The sequence below is a fragment of the Conger conger genome, chromosome 4, assembly GCF_963514075.1.
Source record: "Conger conger chromosome 4, fConCon1.1, whole genome shotgun sequence".
Classification (NCBI taxonomy): Eukaryota; Metazoa; Chordata; class Actinopteri; order Anguilliformes; family Congridae; genus Conger; species Conger conger.
The window spans coordinates 51,120,453-51,148,020 of NC_083763.1; the positions used below are offsets into that span (position 1 = coordinate 51,120,453).

Below are 27,568 nucleotides of genomic sequence, written 5' to 3' on the forward strand. Positions count from 1 at the left end.
GCCTGCTGTTTCTGTCTGTCGGCGATTCACCGGTGCCTGTTTGATCCGCCCTGTGCCATTGTCAACACAGCACCCATGTATTTCAGTCTGCTCTAGCCGCACAACAAAATTGTTACATAAGCTGTATATCATTGTCCTTTTATTATAATTATTTGTTTTGCAGCTTTACATAGTCTGACTGTATCTATTTCAGCAAATGTCTCCACCGGTGGTCATATGAGAAGTTGTTGCTTTGTAAAATATCAGACCCACAGCAAATTCTCAGGCCATCATGGCCAGCCAGCTAACATTAGCAAAAATAACTGAATTTAGTTAGCTAGCTAATTATGGCAGCTTCCTAATGTTATTGGTAAATGGTAAATGGTTAGCATTTATATTGAATATTGAATATTGAATACTGACCAGCAATTTGGTTAGCGGTTAGCCACCAAGGCAACACTTTCTTTCACTAACCCAGCCACAGCTGTTACTGCCTACAGCCAATCCATACACGTTCCCTCTTGCACTCCTCCTCCTTATCTATTTGGCAAATGCTTTTTAGATATAGCATAGAGTCATGCCCAACTGAACATCCCAAATTATTTTTATAATAGCAAATACAGGTCGATAAGCAAGGTATTGGGCAGAAGTAAACACAGACACAGGTTGCCAGTGCATCATAGTAATGATTGAGCATGGTTTTTCAAGTTGAAAATCCTGCATTGTATGCATTTTCTTCTTCCTTGTGTCAATTCAAAATAATTTTCAGTCACTATGGTTAATAATAACAAGAGTACTACCTTAGACTGTCGCACTAGTGAAATGAAGGCTGGCCCTTCAATTTGTATGACCTGGATTCATTTGTGATCTAAGCAGTCCGGATTGACATGCTCCACAGTTCAGTTCCCAGATGCACATAAGCGTAAATGTAGGTGCATATCTCTCAAGTCTGTCTAATGGTTTTTGACATGCACTTTGAGCAATTTCTCTGTCCTGCAGTTATGCTCTGGGATTGGCTACTGACTAGTAGCAATGGCTGTGGTTCAATATAACACAGTCATACACTGGATGTTATCATTTATCTGTGTGACTATATCTTTCTCCCTTTGGATATTCCACCTCACATAAACCTTATCATCAAGTCAATGACTTTTCTATGTTCGTTCAAGATGCTTATAATATGAAAATATAAATGTGATATATTCCAAAGAATGAATGGATTTTATAAATCGGCAGAGTTCCTATGCATTAAATGTGACAGCGCAAAAATCTCCCATTTTTTTCTTGGTCTCTGTAAATAATTGCCAAATAGCAAATGCATTGCCATTTGAAATAATTCAGGCCAACATCATCTTATACACCCCTGATGCAATGGCTTCTTATATATTTTTGCGGATTGTATTTTGCACATTCTGCTTGTTTTTGTACTTGCATACTTTTATGCTTTTATGTTGTATTTTCTGAAATTAGATGTGCTGCTATTTTGGCTAGGTCTCTCTTGGCCAGATTTTTAACTAACCCGGTAAAATGAAGGTAAAATAAAAAATATGTGCGACAGCGTAATAAGAATGATCCTGCAGAGAAAACTGTGAATTAGCTTCTGCCTCACAAAGACAAAGATTGACTGCCATCTTTCTCAGCTTGCAAGAACTCCACATGATTTCCAAGTATTTCTCAATCTTCCATTTTACATGTGGATAAATGGGCCTTCCTTCTCTCTGCCAACTCATGACACAGTACACTGCTGGAAACATAACTTATTTAGACACAGTAAATGGAGTTGCAACATTCAGTCCCATTATTGGGTCACCCTTTGACATAGATCAACTAGGTGGTGTACTGTCTACTCATTGTAGTTTTTCCCTAAACAAACTATAATGCGTAATCAAATATAATATTGTGAGGGCCATGTCCTATCATTTTTGGACCCTGAAGTTTTAGTCGTCTTTCTTTTATTATTGATCCAAAGAGTTCCGATTAAAATATTTTTTAGCCCCTCTGGCATTTCAGTTCTGGGCATGTCATACATTTAGTGATTTGTAGCAAGTTCAATGCTGGAGTCAATACGAGGATTCTGTTTCTCCACAATAGAACAAGTGGAATGGCAATCTCAGAAGGTTGTCCACAAGGTAGAAAAGTGTAAAATCCTTTTTGGTATAAGGTGTGATTTGCATTTCCTGAACACAGATGAAAAATCATTTGACTACACCCCATTTCAACAATAGAAGCATTGGATTTCATGCTACAGGCTGCACTAAGTGCTTCAAATAGATATACCACATGCGAGTCAACCAATAGCTTCAAATGTTTTCATGAAAAATAAAACACAGCCATATAAGCCAGTACTGTACACAATTAGGTCCAAGTAACCTGTTCACTACCATGTCATCCACTCATATATCTCTGCTTGATTGAACTGTATGATTCATTTTGGTATAGGTATGCAGGTATGGAGGTTGATATACCTGTTGCATTTCATCACCGAGAATCAATAGTTCAACAAGAAGCAACTATTCTTTAGTACAAACTAAATCCATTTATGCTGGCTGTGCATATTCTATAATAAGAGCTTCCATCCTATGATTACAGTGGCCATGCCACCTGACATCCATGCACAGAATGTGAGGATGGTGGCGCAAATGCTTTAGTACAAGATCCAAATGTTCAGCAGCAGGGGAACAGACATCAAAGTGAAACTAGTTGTCCTCAAACTGTGTTCTTTTTTTACTATAAGTTCAATAAAATTTATTTTGAAATAAACAATAGTCTGAAAGTTTTTTTTCACATCCTCATGTCATACTCACATGTCACCCTCCATGAACCATGTACTGTATGGTTAATTGTGGCAGTTAAAGGGGCTGGATACTAAGCTTGTGCACATACACAAAAATTTCAACTTGATCGTGAGAGAATTGCATGCAGGTGAGCGTTATTTTAAGCTCTATTGAGTGTTCTTTTTGTCCAGTATGTGTTAGGATGAGCAGCTGGTAACTGATTTCCCTGCCTGGCTTTGTAGAAAGCAGGGCAGTGGCCCAGGTCTGAAGTCCTCCTGTCTGCAGAAGCAATAAATTCCCACAAAAAATGTTATGAGTTCAATGAGCTTGGGAGGCTCTTTTTGTCTGATGCCAGATAAAATTTTTCTCATTTTATACAACCATTTATGATTGTGAAATTGTGAAAAGAGACAGCTGACTAATGAGGTAACAAGCTGAATATATCTCTGTGGTTCAGCACCAGACATCTGGCATGCTGGTAAAGCGGTTTGATCTTGTACTTCTTCACTCTTTAATGACAGATGCTTTCATTCTGAGTGCCTGAAATGAATGGATATGCACCTTTGGCACTGGCAACATGTAGATATGCAAGCAGAATGGGAGCGTATTAATCATATTTAAATGTTCTACCAGCTCTTTGGCATCCTGGTGCTATAAGGGTACCAGAAGAGATCTGTGGTTCACAGGTTCACGCAATATATCATATGGGTTCTTGGAGACATATGAGAAAGTGTATGGGCCAGTCCAGATGGCTTCCTACCCCTTCAATATATTTATTTGTAAAGCTGTTCTATGTTTTGGTGACCTGACTGATACAGTATCTTACTGGCCACACTGCAAGCAATTTGCTGACTATACGGCTTAAGCTTGTGCCAGACAAGCTCAGCCATCTACATTTTCCTTCCAAGCATATGCAACACTACAGAAAAATGTTGCAAAGACTTCCTTGACCTTCTTAGTGATTTCCAGGAAATCCCCAAAATCGGAAATTTTTCCTCAAACAGCCTGAATTCTTAGTGTCATGGCTTCAAGAAGGTGCTGGAAACATTCCTTAGGGATTTTTGTCCCGGTTGACTCTACAGCATCGCACAGTTCCTGCAGTCGTTTTGACCATAGAATCATAAAGCGAACCTCCCATTCCACCTCATCCCAAAGGTGCTTTATTAGATGGAGATCTTGGGACTGTGGAGGCCATTGGATTAAATTGAAGTCCATGTTCATGGAACTGGCTTGAGATGATGTGTGTTTTGTGACATGGCACAGTCTCCTGCTGGAAGTATGCATTTGAAAAAGGGTTGACTGTGGCCATAAAAGGATACACATGGTTAGGTACAATGCTTAGGTTTGATGTGGCATCATTTAAATCTTGGCTAACATTCCCCATACCATTACACTACCGGCAGCAGCCGGCACAAGGTAGGATTCATGCTGTTTATGCAAAATTCTGACCCAACCATCTGCATGTTGCTGCAGAAATTGAGATTCGTCAGTCCAGGCAATGCTTTTCCAATCTTGTCCAGTTTTTCCAATCATTTGTCCACTGTAACTTCATCTTCCCCATCATAACTGGTGGGAGTAGAACTTGGCATGCTCTTCTGGTGCTGTAGCCCATTGCTTCAAGGTTCAAAGTGTAGTGCTTCTGCACACCACTGCTGTGACAAAAAAAGATTAGTTGAGCATTTTTCTTAGCTTTTCTTAGTCTGATCATTCTCCCCTGAGCACCTCTGTTTTCACCTCGTTGTTGATGATATTTTATAAGCTGTGATATTTAGTAGGCTACAGCTAAGCTACTACGAAAGTGTCCCAACGTATAACGAGACCGAGATACGATTTATGCGTCCTGCACTTACCTTAAGCCTAATTTGTCATTCTGATATTTTGCGCAATCCTTTTTTTCTTCAAAAGTACCAATTGAGTCTTTAAGATAGTACTCAATGATAGAAATCCTAAATATTATACTTAAAAGTCCGTGTTGTCTGTCTCTTTGTAGTAGTATGATAGAAATATCGTTACCAGAGGTTAACAAACAGAGAAATATAAATGAAGATATATAGTAACCGTGTATAGCTGGCAAGACAAATAAAAACAGGAAAAGCAATTAACGCTTTATACGTGTATTATATGATTCTTATCATAACCGAACAATTTTTCTGCAATTATTTTATTCATCAATAAATGTGTTTCAGTGCTAGAGGAATTAAATTCCGTTGACAGGTTGTCGTTGGCAGGTTGGTTGGGCGTCGACATAGAATTTCTCTGACAGTCTATTGGTTACTTCCCATTTGGGGCAAGCCTCACTCGATTTCCAAATGCAGCTAGTGGGTGTATTAGAAATACGCGAGAACCAGACTTCGCTGAAGTAGAAGTGATATTTCACAATACAAGTTCAGGAAAAGGCATCAGTGCTGTTGGCAGCGGTCAACTTTTATTAAGTGTTTGCCGCCGACTGAATTCAAGAATTGGTAGGACAATTCAGTGCGATAACTTCGAAGATTCCTTCATCTTCCTTTAACGAAATGGATGTTTCAAAGTGTATCATCGTCGTTTTAACTCTGAACTCCATGATGACTACGGTAAGTCCATTCCTTTCATGCGCAATCTTGCAATTACTCCAGAACGCATTGTATCTTAATTCGGGTACACTATATGACCACGCTAAAAAGTCCTGACCGGCATGATTTAGACGAAAAGATGAAGAAAGAAGCCTGGCTGGCACTTTTTTTTTTTTTTTTTTTTTTACAAAAATGTGACTGGTGTTAATTTCGTAACAGGCTACAGATTAGTTGTCATAATTGTCATATCCACACATCCAACTTGCAGGCGCTCATCCTACGAATATTTGTGATCGAAGGTGGTCAGATATAGCTAACCTAATACATGTCGTAGCCTACTGCAGAGACAACCTGCTCTGTGAATTCAGTTTCATGAATTCAGTACATGTCGTAGCCTACTGTTAAGGCAGATCAGCAGATGTTCATGATGCGTGCCCAGGTATCTTATAGGATCATGTGCAAAATGTAATATTCAATGCTGGATAACTGCGTGTTAACATAATTTAGTAAAACGAACTTGAACATTGAAACACTGAACATTTTTAAATTTTCACCTACCTGTACTATAGTTTTTCTGGTAGCTTTGAAAGATGTAATTCACCAAAGCCAAATGTGCATGAGAAATATATTTAATTATTGTGGAATATATTAAACTGGGAAGTGGCGGTCAAAGGGACAATATATCATATTTAAACATCATTCATTTGTGTCCTTCACCTGCAGTAGTTTGTATCAATAAACATACAAAAATAATTTTATAATCAATAAACATCATACACAGTACACTCTGGCATTAACCCCCACAAAAAGCAAGCGTAAGGCGACAGTAGGAAGGAAAAGCTCCCTGGTGTGTTATACTGAAAGAAACTGTCTGAAGCGGGGGAGTTCATCCTCTTCTGGCCAGCTCAGGGTATGGATTCATAGAGACAAAGCATGGTCAGGTCAATTTTAATTCCATCTGAGTTCAAATGTAGGAGCATTGCCCAGGCAAATATTTTTCAGTTGAAGTTTACTATTGTGACCAGTAGCTTTGTTATGTTGAGCAAATTATATTGCCTAATTGACGGCACGGATGGTGCAGTGGGTAGCACTGCCGCCTCACAGCAAGGAGGTCCTGGGTCCAAATCCCCGTCGGCCAGGGCCTCTCTGTGCGGAGTTTGCATGTTCTCCCTGTGTCTGCGTGGGTTTCCTCTGGGTACTCCGGTTTCCTCCCACAGTCCAAAGACATGCAGGTTAGGCTGATTGGAGAGTCTAAATTGCCCATAGGTATGAGTGTGTGAGTGAATGGTGTGTGTGCCCTGTTGTCGTGAGCCACGGACCCCTTGCCGAGCTCAGACCTCACGTTCCCACGAGCAGTACCTCACCATGAGGTGTCTCGGGGACGAACTCAAGTACTCCGAACGTCCTGGAGCCCTGGTAAGTTCTACTGAACTTCCAGCCCAGTCTCGAAGTGAAGGGTGTGATGCAAATCTGGTAATCGATGTCCTGTATTCAATGTATTTCCTCTAAAGACTCTTTGTCACATATGATTATAGTAAGATATATTTTATTATAATCAATCAAAAGAATAGAGTTGTACAGATTACAGTGTACATATCATCTTTTGCAGTTTGCTAATCACATGCAAGTTACATATACCCCTCTTAGCTCTTTCTAAATTACCTTTCCACCACGATGTTTAAAAATCAAGGTACACCCTTCCTATATCCATCCTCCTCTTTGGCCTTTACCTTATCTTATGGCTCCCCCTTCACGGAGATAAAAGCTACTGAACTTCCATTAATACAATGGGTACGAACACCCCTAAGGTCTACTACTTATTTATATCGTATATAGTATCTTTCTAAAAAATAAAAGACATAAAAATAAAAGGAAACTTATAATGTATTACTTCTATGTATTACTTTTCCTACTTCTACAAGTAATATAGATTATAATTACCACTCATGCCCTAAATATAGCCATCTCGTTTTCTGCGGGATTTGATCCCTCCTCCTTGCTGTTGATGAGCTCTTTGAACAGCTGCATTGGTTTGGGAATCTGGGGCAGGATCAGGACCCAGACTTTCGAAAGACGTGACTTTGCACTTCGTACTTCTCCTCCGTTTTCCTTATTTTTTAGCCAGGCATTGTGCCCCTCCCCTGTAGGGTTGGGGTATTCTCAGTCAGAACTTTAACCTTGCTCCTTAAAACCCTAAATCTAAGTCCCCCGACTTCAGACTCCTCTACTGACAAGTATGGCTGCTCATTCTCTGAACCACATATTTTTCTTCTTACGGGCGTTCTTACTACCACCTCGATGGCGTGTGCGAGGGGTTAACAATGTATTCCTTTCTAACCCATCCCCCGTCAATCTCTCATCAGGGGGGCCTAGGGCCGGGTCCTCGACACTGTGATGGACTGGCGACCTGTCCAGGGTGTATTCCTGCCTTTCGCCCAATGTATGCTGGGATAGGCTCCAGCCCCCCTGCGACCCTGTTCAGGATAAGCGGGTTAAAATAATGGATGGATGGAATATTGCCTAATTATGCTGTAAAAATATTTTGTTTCTTAATACACCTACTAAATGCAACAAGCAATTTTGTGAATAAATTGTTTTCCTAAATTACAGGCACATTTTATTAACACTGTATCATGCCTATACTTGTTTAATGCAACATTTAATTAAATACAGTACTTAGAGCGCTATACAGTCAAAAATAATCTTACATCTCACATTTATGAATGATCATTTCTATCTCATAAACCATACAATCTGTATCAGTTCTTTTCTGGGTGGATACTGTTTGACTGTTAACAGACAAAAAATGTATGAACTTGATTTGATACTAGTGGATTTCACACTGACCCTGTATTAACACAATGCAACAGCTGTTTTGGATCTCATAGTGCTAGAATCATAACTGTACAATATGGATTCAGAGATAATCTGGTGCTATAATCCTCACATGTGCATTACTTTGCACAGAAAAAACAAACAAACAAGAAAAAGCTTATTTGGATTGTGTTGGGTTGTCTGATGGTGAAAGTATGAGTTGTCAATTCTGCAAAGAGAATTTGCAACCATTTAACTATTTGTTACTTATCTTGTGAAACGGTATTGATGAATAGCCAACGTGTGAAAATGATCATTTTGTGTCATGTTTACCATGCATACTAAACACAGGCTTCAAATAAAGGAAGCCTTTTAATGTCAAGCTTGAACATTTTACATGAAAAATGCTTATAGCTTATTTCCCAAGTGGAGATTATCTGTCATTATCTGCTATCCGCAATTATACAAAAGCTGTACCTCTCACTCACAATACAAACCCACACTCACAAATTAGCTTTGCTAAAGCTCCATCGCGTTGTCAGCTACACCTTGTTGTCATGTATATCCCTGAATAATATTGCTCATCTAAGCCTCAAGCCAAGATTCACAGAACCCTGAATTCTACAGTATGGGACACATCTTGTTTTGAGTGAAACTCCAGCCTGAGAGTATATTCATCAAGCTCACTCCCTGGTATTGTTGAGAGACATTACTCTCTAATGCCGGCGTGGTTGGCTCAAGTTCAGGTCTTTCATCTATACATATACAAGTTTTTCCTACAAAACCATGTAGTCGTAATAGCTGTCTTTTCTTTGTCCATTGTCTCCCCATGTGCCAATTTGTTAAATTATTGTATCATTTGGACAATATTTTTTACATTTTCAGGAACAATCAAGGACACTGCCTTGTCACTGTGCATCACTTGGGGGCAGCATGTCAGCACAAAACCTGCACTTTCGTGGCTGCAGAATGGTTTTCCCAAGCTTAGGGAAAGTTAACAGCTGACATCACAATCACTTTATTATTTTTTTTGCAGACTATGACCCTGGCTCATCCCCACAGATCTTCCACCTCAAGCATCTATCATATCCCTGCGTAACTTGCGTGAAAAGTCACGTAATTCATTTGTGTCTCAAGCCAGGATCAGGCCCACAGTGCCCACATCAAGCTTATTCCTAAATCCAATATGCCTATAGTACATTCAGAATTAAATGTATTACTCTGGGCTGCATTGGTTGCTTTTAATTGAATAGCATTCCATTAGTGGTACTATTGCCTTCTCATTTGCAACAGAAGCCACTCAAGATGAATGTGCCTGGCAAATACATAAATCAAGAGATAGGTATTTAAAATGATTGTACATAGAGGACTGCTACACTTGTCAGAATGTAACCCTGCTCTTTGTTCTCACTGATCAAGTTGCAAAACAGTCAGGCATAATTAAGTGGTGGCTTATAATTATGAAACATCTGTCACTCTGGCAGTTTTGTACCTTTTAGGGAATTAAACATGAATCATACTTTCCATTACTGTCTTATAGATGCCGTTGACTCCCAGACCTGCTAGGTTTTTGAGCGTTTATCAAGTGGTAGGATAGGATGTGTTTCAAAGGATTGGCACTACAAACATGCAACTGCTCTCTCATATTAAGATGCATTCTTTAGCAATTGCTACAATTATTTAATAACTGTAGTCAAAGCATCGTGCTTCATCACAATGTCTAACAGTGAAAATGCGCATTATGTGTTAAATACATAAATTTAAAACTTATACCTAACAGTCGATATAAATAATTCAGTTATTTAGCTGAGGCTTTTATCCAAGGTAATTTACAGTCGATTAGACTAAGCAGGGGACAATCCCCCATGGAGAGATGTGGGGTTAAAGGCCTTGCTCAAGGGCCCAACAGCTCTGCAGATTTTATTGTAGCTACACTGGGGCCTCCAGGTCCCAGTCATGTACCCTTGCCACTAGGCTACAGGCTGTCCATGTTTTTGATCAAATGCCATTGGTTTGCACAATATTGTTCAATTAATTTAGTGCAAATGGTACAGTAATACCAGGGTCCCTATATCCCCCCTTCATTTTCACAACACTTGCATTTACATGGCAGGGGCTGGATATGCCACACATGCACATCCTTGCAAAACCATGCTGTACAAGTTAGGGGCTTAAAAGGACTGGCATAGAAGCAGCCTTCACCTTGTATCTGCATATACAGAGGTTGTATTACTGTATTCTGTGCCTTTCCTGCATAACAAATCAAATGTAATTCACATAAGAATTTTTAGATTAGGATGCACATGTACTTCATAAAATGGCAGATTTGTACTATTCTCAGTGCATTATTTTCTCAGCTTTATTTAATCCCTGTCAGATGAGAGCTATTTTGCTGATGGTGCCTGGTGACTTTGAACAAACAACACCTACATGAGAGTTAGAGTAGCTGCTACTTCATTACAGAATGGTGGGGAAGCTACAGTTTACAACATAACCATGGGAGAAGGGAAGCCTGCCATGGGAGGATAGCCATAACGCTTCAGTATCCCATATATCACGGATCCTAGAAGCTGTTGTAGCACTGACACAGCATTCATGTTTGATTGGCTTTCAACCTGATAAATTGGTTGTATTTGGTTCACATTTGGCTGAATTGTCCCTGTTGATCCAGGCATTCCAAACTATGGTAGAGAGGGAGGAGAATGTGTTGGAGATATTATGCATAGACACAACAATCTTCTCTGGCATGCAAGAATGTGTGTGCATGTGATCTACTGGCCACCCTACGTGAACTCATGAAAGCACCCCCAGGGTCCTCTGTGTTGGTGAACGGGCTGTCACTACTCTTGGCATGTATGCTTGCATGCTGTAAAGCTCTTTTTGCTGAATGGAATGTGATTTCTCAGAGAGAAATTAAAGCTTTAGTAATGACTATGTCACATTGCACATGAGCATTCCAAACAGCAAATGGAAACGGCATTAAATATTGAAGGTGTTCATTGAAACATAGACCCCCCTTGGTATTTCACCTCCTATTTGATAATGGACTTATACATCCATGCATCAGAAATGCCTCAGCAATTTCTCTGACCAAGACCTCAATCATTCCACATTCTATTCACATTTGGTCAAATTTATATTTATTGGTTGACATATTTATATGGCTAATCAGTGCTCATGGATGGATTTTGTTCCACTAAATTAAATCATTCAACTATTTAATTTATGAAGATGAACTAGGAAAATTATGTCACTTTACATTTATAATTCTTCTGACATAAGCCGTTTCAGCTCATGAGTTAAGCTGATCTTTCTCGTAACCTTAAATGAGTCCTGCCACGCCTTTCACAAGCTTGGCAAAGCATTTTCAGACCTATTCCAGCCATCCTGAAAAGGAAGAGACATATAGCATGCTAATTTATTGCCTCCACACCTACTCTTATCTTCTATCTCATAGTAGATTATTTCTTTCAGAGATTACAATTGAATAGGGTATTCATCCAAAGATATTTCAACAGCTTTCACAGTGGAAAAGCCAAAGCAGCCTGTTAAAAGTGCTGTCTTCCGGAAAGGAAGAGCCTAATCAGTCAAGGTTAATTGCTGTAGCTGGCTAGAGTATGAATATCTCCAGATAAAAGCCACTGATTTCAAAGAAAAAATGTAATTTGAAGTTAGTTATATTGTATCAGAGCTTTCAGAGCTGCCCAGATAAAGAACATTTTCTGTGGCCACCCATAGCTGACATATTTTATCCATATTAATCAGATAATCCCTCCCACAAAAATATTTTCCTAAGCGTTCTCAAAACTCAGGAAGAACTAAAATACATAAGACTGTGTCTATAGCACACCTCACTGCAAGATCACAGGACTCATCTATCAATAGGTAAGGATGTAACATTTTACAATGCCCTTGCCAACAAATCTTAATTAGGGAAGTATTAGTTTGCAAACTAGCTTTTGTGTGTCGTTCATAAGTGAATATCAGTATAATACAATACGATTCCAGGTGTTTTTTTCACATATTTCCCCTGGCTACAAGTAACTGGATGACATCATGGAGGGTTTCTTGTTCTTACCTGGTTTCTACTTCTGACTGTTCAAAGACTAAGGTTTGCACAGTAGACGTGGTGACTTGTTATCAATTTAATCAGGTTAAAAAAAGGGCACCCAGGTGGCAACATAATCTCGAAGAAGTGAAATGAATTCATTAGAGGTGTTGCCAGCCTGGTGCTGGGGTAAGAACCCCCCTAGAGCCTGTCAGCAAGCTCCAGAGCAAAGGTGGATCCAGTGGTTACGGCCCATGTTGGAGCTAGTTGCGTAGCTAATGCTATTATGTTCTGCATGGCAAAAGAGTAGGAGCAGATAGTTTTCTCAGGAATTTATGTCTTACAAACCACCTTTAGGAAAGAGCACTTTAGGACTGTTAAGAGTAGGAAGTAGGGAGATTACTGTATGGAAGCTACAGTAATGTGTGGTAACATCTGTGAAAATATCCCAAATAAAGTGAAGTTGGTAGTGGTACAAGGGTAGAATGATTGTGCAGGTAAAATGTGCAAGTCCATTTACATGTTTGAAGCATAAACACATTTTTGGAACTCGAGACTGTCACAATTAATAGGGGTTATGATAGGTTGAAAGTATGCCCAAAGTGAGACATTCTAAACTCATCAGCTATGATAGAACTAATAAAAGAGGTGGGAATGTTACTCATTTTGAAAATATAATCTTTGTGTTGGAATATAAATTATATACTCTGTGGAAACATAAAGCATTCTTGACAGGAGGCCATTAATAATAATTACCCCTCTCTGAAAAGGGAATTTTTGTCAGGACAGAGGAAATATGAAGAGGATTTTTCAGATAATGCAAATGACTTTTTTTGGTGTAGTTTAATATTGAGAATGATATCTCACTTTGCATCATGAGCTCATAGATAATAAAGCTAACAAAGGGTCTTTAGTTGATTATTGGCGTGGCATTTGCATTTGGAGTCTGTTGCTGTTGTTTGACTAAAGAAGTGTCAATGCCAGTAAAGCAGGCCATTATGAATCCAAATAAATCGATCAAGGCCATAGCCAAAAGATTCGGTGTGCCAAAATCAACTGTTTGGTAGATTGTTAAGATACATGCTGCAAGCTGACAGTTCACTTTAACCACATATCAATTATTTCATTTCAAATCCAACATGCTCAAAATAGTAGCAACATAAGGTTCAGATGACATAGAAGTGCAAACAGTTTAGCAAGCAATTTGGACGTTATTCAGAAGTGGGTTATCACTGATAAGCTGGAAAAATGAATTAGGCCCGGCATATCTTTTGGATGAAGTAAAAAGAGAAAGAGTTCAATTTGAAAAAGGACTTGGGAAGTACTGGAAGTCTCAGGTCCCAGGCATTATCAGTAAAAGAAAATGAGGCTGTTGTGATATATAGCAAAAAGTATAAATCAAAGGTTATATTTATGTGATGCGATGCCTCTGTCCAGCCACAGCTAGGGTATTGTGCACAGCCCCGGGCGCCACACTGCATAAATAAGTACAAAGGAGGGCAACTAAATGCATTTCAGGTATGACATTTAAAAGTTATCAGGAAAGGTTTGGCACATAAGCTGCAGTATTCTCAGGCTGAAAAGGGATTCAAAAACGATTCAAAAAAGATATTTAACAAGTGAACTATACACAAGAATTTCAGGTTAATCTGTGAAATAAATTGACAGCAGAAGAATGAAATGTAGGTGGTCATGAGTTAACTGAAAATTAAACAGTGATAGGACAAATTGACAGCTGTCAAAGTGCTGTAAAGCTTGCCAGGTCATGTTTTGTTTGGATGTTCAAGTCCAGGCTCGACACTGTGTTTATTTGTCACTCAAAGAGTGGAGTGGAGATTTTCATGCAGACTGCTTTTATTCTGTAGAATCCATGAATCCATGCCAAAATCTACAGAATTTACTGTTTCAAGTTAATACTTTCAGAAAGCTCTTGCGGCATGTGGGCTGTCGCTACTCAGTCTGGGCAGTTGCTAACATAATTACATGGGTTATTATACAGTAGGTGTTTGTGTGAAAGATTCTTAAACACCTGCGTTCTCATACACTCCCACAGATCTGCATCATAATGTTCTTACCATATGCTGCAGATTAGAGCCTTGTGGCTCCCCTGTCATACCGTTTTGTGTTTTCTGCCTATTGTTCTCGGGTCTGTTGTCCTAGTTCACTTTCTGTAATTCTGTCACTCACCTGTTTCTCGTTACCTGTTTCCCCGCACCTGTTCGTTATTTCAGTTAACCTGTCTGTTTTCCCAGTTACTCTGGAAGATAATGTGTTTCGACCGTTCTTTCCAGTGTTTCTCTGCCTGCCTGTTTCGTGTTCTGCTCTACCCCGACTTCTGTTCTTTGGATTTTCATTCTGTTGTGTGATTCATCTATTTGATTTCCTGTTATGGGACTTTGATTGGACTTGGATTTTGACTTTTGGATTACGTTCTGCACCGTTGCCTGTGTGGACTGCCTTATCGGTTTTGGACAATTGCCTGTGACCTCGACAACGTACTGGATTATCTCTGCTACACCTGTTTGCCCAGTGTTTGTGCTTTTGCCTGTGACCGCTACTACAAGCTTGATTACCTTTGTTATTCCCGTCTGCCTGCATTCGACCACTATCTGCCTGATTTGCATGTCACTGTTGGACAATAAATAAGGCACTTATATTATTAGAGCACACCAAAGCCCTTCATCTTTTGCAAAAATTAATCAGATTCAGTTATAACAGAAACCTTTATTATTTATCTGGAATCATTTTGCCTTGAGCCCAAAAGGTTTCATCTTACATTTTCAAAAGATTGCCAAGATGATTTTTCAGCTGAATTATATTTAAAATACAACATTGGTTTTGTAATGCCATATATGAATATGAGTTCACAGTCATTATAGATGTTGATTGCCAATAAAAGATATACTTAAAAGTATATGCATTTTCTGCTCTACATACCCCTGAAAAATCAGAAAGTTTTGTCAATGGAGTCTGTAGTATTGGGCTTTGACAACTGTATTGGATTCATGCATATCACTTGGAAAGCTATGCAAAGTAAAAAGTATAAAGTACTTCTGTGATCCAGATATACTTTCAGAAGGCTTGTCAGGATTTTGGTCGAATTATAATTAGTGCTGAAATCTTAGATCCTTTGAAGCTGCTAATACAATATTCAAAAGTGACAAAGGACTTGTTACAATTGTAAAGCTTTGATTCCTCTGACAGCTCTTATGCAAATTCAAGTTTTGCATATGTTGCAGCCCTGTAGAAAGACAATGGTCAGATTCAGCTATTCTAAATGTGATCATAAATACAGTAATACCCACTTCCAGTTACCAGTTTAGAAATAGTGTGGGTACAGATTATATTACACAATGTACACAGATTTAAGTGCTTGCCTGCATTGTATCTCGGTCTGACAAAATGCTTCCAAAGGGCACATTACAGACAATGATAACAGCAATTGGCAACGTGCTTCCTCTGTTAGTATTTCCACAATATTAAAGTGCTATTATTGATGTCAGTGTGGTAAGTAATTTGTGATTATCCTCCAAATGATCATCCAACTAAAGTTACATTTGTATACATTGTGATATCTGTAAGACCTGACAGAATGAGGGAATGGGCAGTACTGTACATGCATTTACACCAAAAACTACATACTTAAAATAAATGTGTACCATGTTGAATAGTATTTGGACAGTGATATTCCAAACAGTTGATTTTGGTAAGCCTATTCTTTGGCCTGTGTATCAGTTGGCCTCAGCCTCTTAATGGTTTTATTGACCAGATTGGCACCAATTACACCAAACGCCAATAACATACTACAAAGGCAATCAAAGGCCTAGAATCATGACTAGATACTGAAAGGTTTTTAAACTGTACCTGCAGTAAGCAACTAATTTAATACAACCTACTAATCAGAAACAGCTGAGAAGCCAAATGTCCTTATTACTTAAATGTAATAAAAGGGATGTCAGTCCTATCAGCCGATATGGATGTAAATACCTTCAAATTAAAGGTGACAGCCTGCACTCAATTCCCATGTGCTGGAGTAAAGGGCAAAAATTACAGAAATTGTACTACTGCCCAAATACTTCCAGACTGCACTGTATATTATATATCTGCAGATTCAAAACATGTTTGTATTTCATTGGTTTGCAGTAGCGATTTTGTTACATGTTCCTAGTCAGGGCAAAGATGAAAACTGTTTAAATTCGTCTTAGACTTTGTGATCATTTGTTGGAATGGTTTATACAAAATATAATGTGGTCACGCAATCTTACAGTTCTCCTGGGTTGCTCCAAGAGACAACGTTATTCATTTTCAAAAGGCAAAATGTGTCTGCCACGTTTAACAGCTGTGTTGAAAATGGTATTTTTGGAATGTTTAAACATTTCACTGACAATTGTTATTATAACGTGACTAGTCTCATCTATGGAACACTTAGTGTGTGGTATCCTCCCATAACCCAGCACAGACCTACTTCTTTTTGCAAGTCATCCATGTGCCCTTTAGGTTTTATTACTGTTTATTCTGGAAAAACCTGCATGGTTTCTACATAAACATGGTGCTTTGCCCCCAATAAAATGAAAACATGAAATGTCATCAAGTGCGAATTCAAAATATAGACTGTGAAATCTGCATTTTGTATAGTAAGAATCTATAGTGCCATGAAAAGGTATTTTCCTCCTTCCTGATTTACTCTGTTATTATTATTCAGTGGGCTCCAGAATTATTGGCACCCTTGAAATAAAAAGGAGGAAAAAAGGATGCAACAGACAACAATCTACACTCACTGAGCACGTTATTAGGTGTTTATTAGACTTCTTTTTTTGACTTATTGGTCTTTTGCTGCAGTAGCCTATCCACTTGGAGGTTTGATGCATTGTGTATTCAGAGAGGCTGTTCTGCATACCACTGTTGTAATGTGTGGTTATTTGCATTACTGTCACCTGCTGACACATGATTGGCTGATTCAATATTTGCATTAATTGGTTGGTGTCCAGGTCTACCTAATAAAGTCCTCAATGAGTGTATATGTTAAAAAACATATGAGAAATCTACATACTTTTATTTCAATGCATTTATTCTCAGTAAAATCAATACAATTTTACTTAATTTACTTAATCTCAGTCTAAAGTAACTATAATGTGCCATTCCATCACTTCCTGTTTCACTGCAGTATAAGTGTTGGGTGACAAACATGCAAAATCCCATTGTCGCCCATTAGCATGGGAAAAGCCAAAGAATTGTCAATTTAGAAGAGGCTGGTAATGGATACAATTAAATACATAAATGGTTAAGAATACCACCTAGCACTGTAAGAGCAATAATAAAAAGGTGTAAAATACATGGAATGGTTGCAAACCTGCCAGGAAGTGGATGCAAGTACACATTATCCCCACAGACGGTAAGGTAGATGGGGAGGGAGGCCACAAGTAACCCAAGGATCGCTGTTTAAGAATTGTAGAGATTGGTTGTGTCATGGGGTCACCAAGTCTAAAAAAGAACCATAAAATGGCACCTCCATACCAATAAACTCTTTGGAAGGGTGGCATGAAGATATCCCTTGCTGAACATTTTTGCCATACATGCCATCAACATGTTTGGCAGAAAAAGAGCTTCTGGATGTTCTTTTCTGGAATCATTGCAGTAAAAGTAATGATTTTTTCTGACTTGTCTCCTCAAGTCCAGCCTTGAGGAGACAAAGGCGTTGACAAGCTGGTCTGCATTGGACAGGGAGACAATGTGGTGGAGTTTTGCGAAATTTTTGAGGTGGTGAAAGGAAGATTTGCACAGCATTTTGACGAAGGTCAAAGAGGGGTCAAATGTGATGCCCAGGTTGGAGACTGAGGAGGAGAGATCCAGAAATAGTGAGATGGGTTAAGGGAGAGTGGCAGAGCTGGTGGGATGTGCCAAAAAGGAGGGCCTCAGTTTTATTGCTGTTCAGTTGCGGCAAGTTTTTCTTCATCCAGGCTCTTGCCCGAGGGGGAGCATGTATAAAATTAATAGGATAGGTCCTAGGACATACCCCTGTGGGATGTAATGGGTATGGGTCTGGCCAAGACAAGAAAATAAAGCTTATTCTGTATGTACTGTATATCATAGCCTAGTACAATGGCGCATATACTATTCTTAGCATCCGCAATAAATTGTTATTATCATTATGCTAATAAAGCCATCTGAAATGTACAGTATAATGAAATCTGTAAATAGTTTTAGACTGTGAGTTATGGACTCTCAGGTATCATTTTGCCTATATCTATGTCAATTCACTGTCCTATTTCCTATTGTATTACATTACATTATTGGCATTTGGCAGACGCTCTTATCCAAAGCAACATACAGTTGATTAGACTAAGCAGGAGACAGTCCTCCCCTGGCGCAATGCAGGGTTAAGGGCCCTGCTCAAGGGCCCAACGGCTGTGCGGATCTTATTGTGGCTACACCGGGATTAGACCCACTGACCTTGCGTGTCCCAGTCATTTACCCTAACCACTACACTACAGGCCTATTCTGTCATCACTGACTGTAGTGACCTTCTCCAGCAGTATCTTAGCGCTGCTCATTCTCTATTATCGAATATGCTTTGTGTCAGTGGCTGGTCACATTTGTCATCAGATGTTGATGTGTACAGTATGACCAATCTTGCTATTATTCCCTCGTTAAATCTGATTTGTGATTATCAGACTGGAGACTGTGACGATGCAGAAAATAAATAGCAGTGAGAAAAAAATGTGTACACATATTTGTTTTGAATGGTCTGCTGAGCACTTCAATTTTGATTAACATCCAAATTAAGAGTTTGGCAGTGGCCAAACTTTGAAGAGCATCACAGTCAAGTATGTAAGGTATTTTTCATAAATGCATTCCTTTTTCATCACTGCAGGTCCTGTCAGTGCAGATGTGTGACGTTGTAAATGAAATTGAAGTTGAAAGAGAAAGATGCGAAGCACAGATGGAAAACGTCACTTCTGGTAAGTGCATCTGTCAGGGGTTCAGAGCAAACCCTTTCAGACTCCTAAACACTCTGTGACTCTGACTTTGCAGATGAGAGGATGTATTGGCAGGGCAGGAATGCACTGTGAATCACCCTGGAAAATGATCCAGTTGCTTCGAATGATGTGGAAGAGGGATTCTTTTTCTAGAAAATAGTAGTACTCATTTTCACTTTAATTATCTCACTAAAACCAGTTACTACGAATGATGTGAAAAAGATAAATTCTTTCTCTAGAAAATATTAGTACTCATTTTCACTTGAATTGTCTCATTAAAACCTTTACACTAGTGCAATTCCTACTAGAACAGATGAAAGTTACAATACAGGGCAAGTAATTCCCTGAAACGTATTTTGTCACTCTTCTGAAGGCTTTGTTTAATAGAGCCATCAAAGCATAGCCTATGGAATGTGGTTAGGTTTGTCTTCTCTTGTCTCAACACATTTGTAGCATGGCAGTATACGGCTTGTCCAGTCCAACTCACTAAGCAACTCCACAGCTCAAACAGAACCACAGGGTGAGCAAGGTGTCCCCCACATGTTTATTTAAAAAAAAGGTATACTGCAATAATTTAAAACAAAATAGGAATAAATAATGAATATGCGTCAACATGATGAATCCTAGGGAACTGTATTGTGGCCCTTTGCTTCACTGGGGTACATTTAAAATCCACATCCTTTACAGTGGGGAAAGGCAACAAACTCTCAGCAGAAAGAAGGCAAAGGGTTTGCAATTTAGCGGATTGTGACTAACAAATGAAAAAAAAAAGATTCCGTATATCAAGGGAGGCGGAATACAGGTATTTCTGTTATTAGCATTACACACACCTTATCTCTACTGCCAGTCCCTCTTCTCACTTTCCTCCACGGTGCTGTCCTTTGTATTATGTGTGATGTGAAATCTGTGAAAGCTTGTATTACAGCCAGTCAGTATTCTGAAGCGAAACAGATGCTTGCATTTGCTTCATCGCCATACTGTAGTCCATTGTGTATTCAAAGGCCTGTGGCCTCTTGAAGCTTCAGCGAGCTATGAAATAAGCTAGCCCCATGCACCTCCTCCCTTGTGTCAGTGAGATTAATCAACAATTGGGAGGGAAAATTGAAAGGCTATTCTTTCAAATGAAAGGAAGCAATAACTTGGGGTGTTCCAAAGGAATTAATGGTATATAAATCCAAAGGGATCTCATTGAAGTGAAGGTCTAATTCATTCCTTGGATACTGAACTAACATTTTGTTTCACCCTCTCACTAGTTTCACCAAAAAAATCTAATCAGCCACAAGCCAGTTATTAAAATGGCAAATCGTTCCTGTGAAATATTGGTATTGGTATTGTTCTGTGTCAAGAGTGTAGCCCTCACCTGATTATCTCAGTTACAATGAGCGCTGAAATACTATCAAGTCATGTTGTCTTCAGTGTCACTATTTCAGTTCATTTAGATTCAGCATTGTGGTGATAAATGTGTATACATAATATATGTGAGTGTGTTGTCCAGTTTTTTGAAATACTGAACTGTTTTAATTAGCTGAACTTTAGCACTTGGCTGCAATTTTTTCTGCAACTGAAGCTGTGAAATTATTTGATCATTTTGAAACTCTAGATGGAAGCAGGATATTAAACATCGCATACATTTTTTCTCCAGTATGGATTTCCTTTGTCTTCCAACCCACAGGAATTAAACCAAATTGTAAAACAAATGCTGTTCAGCCGACGTCTAATTCCCCTTCCTTCTTCTAAAACTTTACTGATGCATTGGAAACTGACATAAACCTGAAAGAATAGTGTTCTGAGATTTATAGCCTGAGGGAACACATGCAAGATTTATAACAAAAGACTTCATGCTTGCTTGATCCTACCTTGCAGTGCAGTCCTGTACAGCATAACAGCTAATAAAACATGGCATAATACAGGAGGGAGAAAGCAAAAACACCTGCTAGTTAACAGTTACTGTGCCGCCAGGCAAGTTTACTGTCAGTCACCACCAGCCTTGTGTACTAACAGTTGCCACCAGGCATGTTTACTGGTAGTCACCTCAAGGTCCATCAAAATTCAAGATGAGATGTACTGTAACTTCTTTCTTGTTTTCAGAGCATGTAGTTCTTTGTTGTTGTTGTTGTTTGTATAACTTTTGTAAGTTATGTTCAGTAGGGTAGTTGAGAAATTGTCACTTGAGACTTGCATTTGTCTCTCTTGGCACTATACTTTCAGCATCTAGGGATTTAGTGTGCTTTGTTAACTTAGTGTGCTTTGTGCTTAAACACAAACCATGGCATTAAATTAAAGCTTGTCTGAAATGCATCCATCACATTATCAATGCATATTTCTGTCTTTCTTCTTGTGTGATTGAATTGGCTTAGGTCCCGGATGTATATAGACACCGGACATTTATGTGAAGTGTGTCCTTCATCTCTGTGCAGATTATTTCTAAATCTCATCGGTAGTGGTGAACGCATGGACCACAAAACACTACACATGATCAATTATTTCACTTCAGTATCATTTTCAAAAATCAGCAAGCTGAATTCTTGCTCTGGAACTGTTCTGATGTTAAGTTATTCTGTCCTGATACTGTACCTGCAATTGTGAGGTTTCCATGTATTTCACTTTCTGTATTTCTGACTTTCTGACCCACATTGATCTTACGGCCACAGGCTGCGGTGCTGCCGTATAGAGTATTGATTTGACTGTGCTTGACAGTAAGCTCTAAAAGCTCCAGTCATCTCTGGATCCCATCTCTGGCTGCAAGGTCCTGCTGTCACACCTCTTTGCTTGCTTGTCACAATTCTGTCAACTGCAGAGATTAACTCACACTCGACCTATATAAACCTTGGAGGGCAGACCAGCTTGTTTGCTTTGACCATTCTGACCTTCACTTCCAACATTCCTAGAAATAAGCAATTCAGTTCAGGGTTTCTATGCAGTATTGAAAAGTTCAGAATTTCATTTTGGCAATATCCAGATCTTGATAAGTATGGAAAAAGAAAAGTCGAAAAATATTTGCGTTTCCAGAATATTCAAAATTATAATTCAGAATTATAAAAAATAAATTGATCATACAAGCAGTGTGTTTTTTGATGGCGTATGGTGAACAGCCGGCATAACCAAAATGTTTACTATGAATAAATAAATTGTGTAAACTTATTTACACAGCTGATGAAGTGATGCCAATTATTTGGCAACATAATAGCACACATCATCAGGATGTAACATGTAACATACATCTGTAGCTGTAGGCTCTTGAAATCATGCATTTCCATAATAAACATCTAGCTGTTAGTAATATGGTCTGAAATCTTACATTTTCAGTTCGGAAATATCTGGAATTTTTCAATGGAAAAGGTGTATTTTCTCTAATGTTATTGGACTTAGAAGCAATCTTACGAACACCAACAGGGTTGAGCTCATTCAACCCAGGTGATGTTTTATGTAGTTACCATGATTTTACTGACATCAAGTGACATCTTTTTTTTTAACCTCCTGCAGCAATAAATAGTAAGCACGGAGAACAGATTCACAAAGTGCTCATTTCATAATTTCATAATTCATTCATGAATCAATAAATTAGTAAAATTAGAAATGTTTTTTTTAAATTAGCAACAGTAATTGCCCATAGTTTGATAACGTCCCATTGCTGTGCGTCAAAGATAAATTTAGAAAGGTTTGTTTTGGTTATTGAATTGCAGATGCCCTTTATCATTCTAAGTATGTTTGATTGAATCCGCCATCTGTATTCTACCACGCTTCTATTCTCTTGGCAGGTTGTAAAGGAATGTGGGACATCATCACCTGTTGGCCCTCAGCCAGGGTTGGAGAAGTGGTGACAATATCATGTCCAAACTACTTCAGTTACTTCAATGACCAGCATAAGGGTAATTACGACTTGAATGACTTTCTTTTGATGTTAAGCTCAGTTGTATTCAGGTAGCATGAAACAAAATAATTTTCACAGCAAGGTGGAGCATCTCTATAAGAACTCCATACTGTATCAACAGACATAGTTAGCCTTTTTTCTCATGTGTATTTGCAACTGTGAAGGTGTCAAGGTCAAAAATCACTAATAGCAGTACTGAAGCTAGAGACTGTGTCTGGAAAATTGATTGCCAAGTAAGGAATTAGGGACTAGTCGATATTTATTGGAGAGCGAGAGAGGAGGTTCATAGAGACTGTTACCGATTTTAAAACAACCTCAAAATGACCAGTGCTTCAATTTTCCTTCACACAAACCATGCTCTTGCTCTTGGATTGCGCAAATGAAGGGCGGAGATATTATAAGTGTGGCTGATTATGTATTCCATTGAATTTACTAAAGTTCACACATTTAATGAGGGTTGATTTGTGCATGAATATCAATTAATTATTTCAGCCAAGCAATAATTATAGCTGGGTGTTTGTCATAGGCTGGGGATTTATCAAAGTCTTGGTGACTTTTGATGGTCAGTTACAATCAGTGTCTTCTGAATTGACAGTTCTTTGGCTTTTCCCATGATGATGGTTGACAATGGGATTTTGCATGCTTGTTACCTTATTTCTATACTCTAGTGAAACATAAGTGATGGCATTACACAATATAGTTCCTTTAGACTGAGATTAACTAAATTCAAGTAAAATTGTTGTCACGTTTCAGGTCTGTCTCGCCATGTTTTATGTTTATTCATTTTGTCTTAGTCTTGTATTGTCTTATCATGTATTATGTTAGTCTAGGTTCGTCATGTTGTTTAGTTTATTTCTTGTTACGATTTATTTTCTCGTCATGTCTAGTTATGTTTTGTTACGATTATATTACCTTGTTATGTTGAGTGGTTATCGTCTTAGTTTCGTTTTGTGTTATGTTTTGATTTATGTTTATTGTTACGGAGACTGGTTGCTGTTTAAACATACACTTTTACATGTCTTTCCACAAACCTTGCGTTCCGCCTTTTCTGTCTCTCTCTTTCTGTCATTCACTCCCTAATTGTTTCCATTTGTCTATTTACTAAAACTACTAACGCTAGATCAGGATTGGGTAGAAACGAACAAACTAATCATGTGTTCATGTCACCTTACGTTTCTCGTGCATGTCATTTACTAATTTACTAATGCTAGGGCAGGATAGGTTTATTACTAACGATTACTAATTACCTTGTTAAATTTGTCATCCATCACACCTGTTTTCCATTTCCTTGCTACGCTCTAACTAATTGTCTACACCTGTCTACACCTGCATTTATAGCCCAGTCGCACTTCTGTTCTTCGCGAAATTGTCTGCCTCTTGTCCGTCAAAGCAACGCTTGAGCATTATTTACTATTGATTACACGTTACGATCCAAGCCTGTTACCGACCATTGTTTATTGATTTCTGTTTTGTTGACCCTCGCTTGTTTTTGACCACGTCCTCGCCTACCGTTTTGTACCTTTGCCTCGCTGATTGTTTTATGGTTTCGACTTCCGGTTCGCCCATGACTACGCCTCTGCCTGCCGTCCGCCTTTTCTTCTGCCCCGCTGACGGCTCTCCTGCTACCGGACCTCCCTGCACGTCTACCGACTACGAGTTTGCCTCTTCCCTCGGCACTGTGCTTTTTGTTTGTTTACTGTTTGTTTGGCTGGATCTACGTGTATGGACTTTGCTTGTTTTGACTACGCTCCTGGGATTCGTCCCGAATAAAGCCCTGACGGGACTTTATTTTACCATTGTTTCTGAGTCGAGCATTTTGGGTCCAACCCCTACGCACCCGTCTCAATTGTATTGCCAATTTTACTTTGTTTGATGAATTTTGGCACCTGTAGTTTTCAGAAAGAAATTAATTACTAAATTAAAAACATTGGATGATGAGAGTAAATGTATTGAAATAAGCCCTCTGTACAGCATTTTGTGTGGCAATTGTATTTCTAAGCCCAGTTCAGATCAAAGAAGCAATGAAACAGAAAACTACCAAGTTTTAGAAGATCTTCTCATGGCATCTTCCAGTTGCCAGACACAACACAATTATTCTAAATTTAAATCATTTATTGCCAGTTGAAAAGAATAAAGAGTAACAAGTAAAGAGACAGTCGGGGAGTTGGGCTCATTAACATATATATGAAATTCTAATATAAAATGATGAGGTTATTCAAAATACTGATGAATTGTCTAAGAATAACCTTCATCTTTTGACTCAGTGAAGGAAGTAAAATGACATTACTTCAAAATATAATTGTCTTTGTTTGCAATTGCACCATTATAAAGGTCCTTCTAGTGACAAGATACAGTATGTGAAAGCTGGATGTGGAAGCCTCTCGTTTTTCTAAGGTCTGAAAATGTGGCAACAGAGCTCTGGGGCAGCATAATGAATTATGTATGTGTAGTGAAGCTTGTATAACCCTCCAAAATAGGCTGACATATTTGAAATTTTTACCTTGAAAATGTTTCTAACAAGTGAATAATCTTAATGTATCACTTTAATGTCAATAAGCAAATTAACAGGAGTGATAAAGTCAACAGTTTTTGTTGAGTATTAAGAGTGCTGCTTCAGAATTGGGGTAGGTTTAACAATTCCCAATGTGTAGACCGAAGCGCAAACTAACATAGGGCATGTTTAAACATGGGGGTTTGCGATGCTGCATTTATGCAAGAATGATGGGTTTGTGTTCACTTATGTATTATAGCAACATGCTTTGCATGTGTTAAAAACTTCCTCAACAGTTATTAACATATCAAGATATCATAGTGGAATGCAAAAATATGGGCAGTTGTTCAGGGATTTCAGAATGATATGGTTTGTTTCCACCAAGAAGGAAACAGCTACAAAAACTCTCTCAATGTTTCAAACTACCAAAACATTATTAGAAAATGGAAGATAAATGGAATAGTTGAAGTCAAGGGAAGGTCTGGACTTTTTGTCCACCACCAAACTAGGTATGTTTGGAGATAAAAGGGTGAAGCCTTTGTAGAGAAGAACACCTTGCCAACTGCGAAGCGTGGAGGTGGATCCATTATGCTTTGGGGTTGTGTGGCTGCTGTGGGCACAGGAAATATTGTGCAAGTGGAAGAAAGAATGGATTCCACCAAATATCAATAAATTCTAGAGCCTAATGTTTTTTTTTTTTGTTTTTTTTTTCTTCTCGAGCCTAATGTTGAAAAGTCAGTCCAGCATTGAAGTTTAAGAGAGGTTGGGTATTCTAGCAAAACAATGACCCAAAACATACCTCGAAGTATCCAAGAAAGACAGATGAAGATTTTGGAATGGCCACCATTCCATATTATTGAAAATCTGTGGAGAGATCTCAAACATGCCATACATGCAAGGAGGCCAGAGAATATTTCTGAGCTAGAGGTGTTCTGCCAGGACAATGGGGAAAAATTCCAAAAGCGAGAAGTGAAAGACTCACAGCATTCACAAGCTGTTATAGTTGCCCGAGGCGGTATTACAAAGTACTCACTGACAGGGTTCCCTAACTTTTGTACATGACCATTTTCCTTTTTTGAAACCATGAAAAAATGTCAATAAAAAGTAATCTTACTTTATAATTTGAGGAAATGTGGGCATGTTTAACATTGTACCATTTACAGGTCAGGTTTCACTTGTAAAAGGCTTTTTGACCAGGGGTGCCCAAGTCTTTGCACACTACTGTACACATTGAGCTGTAGCTTGTAGGATGGGTAAAGCTGCCATTAGATCGCAAAGACAAAAACAGAACTGCCATCACATTGTCCTGGTCTACTGTAAGCTGAGATGATGGACCAGTTCAAATTTAGAGAGATAGAGCCAAAGGAAGGTTCTACCTAAACAATTGCCTTAAAACTGCACTGGATGAACAGTTCTTTCACCCTGGGTTCACTTGCTAAGCGTATTTTCATGCTACATTTGTTTGACAGAAATAGAATAAAACTCAGCAAGCTGTGTGGTACCGCTTATTGCACGGCACAGTGCTGGGAAGAATGTTCAGAAACAACACACTCTTGGGTGATTAACTCGCTTAAGCAGCCAGTGTCTTGATAAATAAGGGTGAAATCCTTGCCTGCTCTGTCGCTCTCCTGTTTTGCTACTTGATGAAAGCATTCCTCTCGCAATCCTGTATTCAAAACATATTCATCAGAAGGCAAGAAAAGCTGCAGGGGCTTATCGTTCCCCCTGCCCTCTGTCACAGATTACACAGCCAGATGGTTTCTGCATACATAATTTGGGGGTGGGGATATTGGCTTGAGTTTGACTGGCTCCAAATGAACAATGCACTGAATAACAATCATGAAGACACTAAAAGAGTACACCAAAGAAACCAAATCATTTTTTTGTTCTTAATTTGTATTTAGCAATTGTATTAATCATCTTTGAGTTCATAATTGAAATCACTGAAATGTTTGGTCATTTGGTAATGAGTGGACAAATTATATGACTATTAACTATTTGTTGAAGCTCATAGTGTGAGGATGGGGTTGAGCGGAGAGCCAGTAGCGACTAAAGGGGAAAC

General features: G+C 38.7%; 1 protein-coding gene across 1 annotated transcript in view; it reads left to right on the forward strand.

The window, feature by feature from the left end:
• Positions 1-19,044: 19,044 nt before the first annotated feature.
• The window catches only part of vipr1b (vasoactive intestinal peptide receptor 1b), a 31,323-nt gene continuing 22,799 nt past the window's right edge, over positions 19,045-27,568 (forward strand). Inside the window, exons 1-2 of the mRNA XM_061239594.1 lie at positions 19,045-19,126; positions 22,903-23,013. Coding sequence (XP_061095578.1) covers positions 19,054-19,126; positions 22,903-23,013 — 184 coding nt within the window. The 5' untranslated portion in view covers positions 19,045-19,053. The remainder of the gene's footprint in view (positions 19,127-22,902; positions 23,014-27,568) is intronic.